The 1,854-nt window shown below is 59.3% G+C and overlaps 1 protein-coding gene across 1 annotated transcript in view; it reads right to left on the bottom strand.

Annotated features, from left to right (window-relative positions):
- Positions 1-673: 673 nt before the first annotated feature.
- The window catches only part of SHANK3 (SH3 and multiple ankyrin repeat domains 3), a 48,470-nt gene continuing 47,289 nt past the window's right edge, over positions 674-1,854 (bottom strand). The window contains exon 24 of the mRNA XM_014541197.1: positions 674-783. Coding sequence (XP_014396683.1) covers positions 674-783 — 110 coding nt within the window. The remainder of the gene's footprint in view (positions 784-1,854) is intronic.

Raw genomic sequence — 1,854 nt, forward strand, 5'->3', positions numbered from 1 at the left:
CTCCTCAAGCAGGAAACAGAGAAACAGTTTCATTTCTTATAAATTTATTACATAATATTATAATAATTATTATCAATAATAATAATAATAATATAAGAAACATAGATCTCTGTGGGGTGTATCACAACATCAGGGTCAGGAGGCCTCAGGACTGGAGCAGGGGGAAAGCCCCTGGATGGAACTCCATACAAAAGGAGGGTGAAGCGGTACTGACCCTGTAAAGTTAAAAACCCAAATTGAACGGAACCAAAAACCCACAGGTGAGTGTGAGACCGAGTGTGTATGTGGCAGCCTGTTACAGTCACGGCTGCTGTGTGATCTGGTCTGTTAGTGAAGGGTGGCTGGGTGTGACTCTGCCCAGGGAATGAGGCCGCTGGGCTGGGATGGGGTGGGCGGGCACAGACCGGCGTGCCAGGCCCCTGGGCTGTGAAAACGTCTGTTTTCTGGTTTTTTTATTTTTATTAAAAAAAGCTAGAAATATAAACAGAAACTTGTGAGTGACGTGGATGGAGCTTAGTCCAGACGCCAAACCCTAGGTTTAAAAACGTCCCAGGGCCCCCCCACCCCACAGGTCATTGCTGAGTGTGGGGAGTCACAGTAAGGGGGGCTGGGATGCCCTCGGGGGTCTCTGCTTCTCCCCAGGGTTTAGGATGGCCTGACTCTAGGGTTCTCCCTAGGATCCCCCAGAAGCCTGGTGAGGGGGCAGGCACTGCCTCCAAGGGCCCTGGGGGGACACCCCCAGCAGCAGAGCTGGCCGGTAGCCTGCTCGGGCCAGGCAGGACTCTGGAGGGGCAGGCGGGACAAACGCAAGTCCCGGGGGACAGAGGGGCCTCTGACTTTCTTTGGAAGCGGATGGGGTGCGTTCAGGCATGCACCCTGCACATGCTCCCGAAACCCTTGCACTGGTTCAGGGCCCCCCGAGGCCCGCTCCCTCCTCAGGCACACACGGGGCTCCGAGCACTCAGTCGCACCCAGAGTTTCACACAGTCACACGCTTGCACACACAGGCGGGACAGGAGACTTTGGGGTCTGAGGCAGAGGCTTCTTTGCTGTAGTTGCCCAACAATGTGGGGAGGAGGCTAGACCCCTCCTGGGGAGGAACCCCGTGAGGGGAATGGCTGGGAGCAGGTGCCAGGGCCCGTCCCCACCCCTGGCGAGGGTCTCCCAGGCCCCCAGGCCCTGCTAGTGCCCTGCAGGCCTGGCTGCCCGCTGCCCCTCCTCCACGCAGCACCGGAAGGGGCGTGGGGCACACTAGAGCTCAGCGAGGGGAGAAAGCCGAGGCAGGGCCCCAGGGCGGCTACTAGGACCCTGGCCAACCCCAGACCAGCTGGAGCATCCTCCGCCCACGTGGGGTGGTAGTGGCAGTGAGGGGCCAGAGATGGAAGACTGGGCAGCCACAGCGGAACCAGTAGGAGGCTGGGGGGCGGGAAGGAAAGCTATTAAGGACAGAGATATTTGTTCCTTTTCTCGTTCCAAATATAGAGTGGATTAAAATATGCAAAACAGGGGGGCTCCTAGGCCCCCAACCGAGAACCCCAATGTCTCCCCCCTCCCCCCCGAGTCACCAAGGTGTGTCCTGACCCCTCGCATGCTGGACTAGGTCCCCCCTCTGGGAGCAGCCTCCGGAAGCTGTGTGGGAGCTGGTCAGGCTGGAGACTCCTCCCTAACCCCTCCGGCTCCACCCTTTCATCCGCACTTCCTGACCGTGTGCTGGGGTGGGGCTCACCGGCCGTGGGAGGGCGCTAAGCAATGTACAGGGCAAGTCTCCGAGCCACGGCAAACAGGACGATTCATGCAACATTCCTGGCCCGGGCGCCTTAGTTGGGGGCAGGGGCCGAGCCCGCGGCCCGGGGT

This window comes from Myotis brandtii, unplaced genomic scaffold, assembly GCF_000412655.1.
Source record: "Myotis brandtii unplaced genomic scaffold, ASM41265v1 scaffold2658, whole genome shotgun sequence".
In the NCBI taxonomy this organism is placed as follows: Eukaryota; Metazoa; Chordata; class Mammalia; order Chiroptera; family Vespertilionidae; genus Myotis; species Myotis brandtii.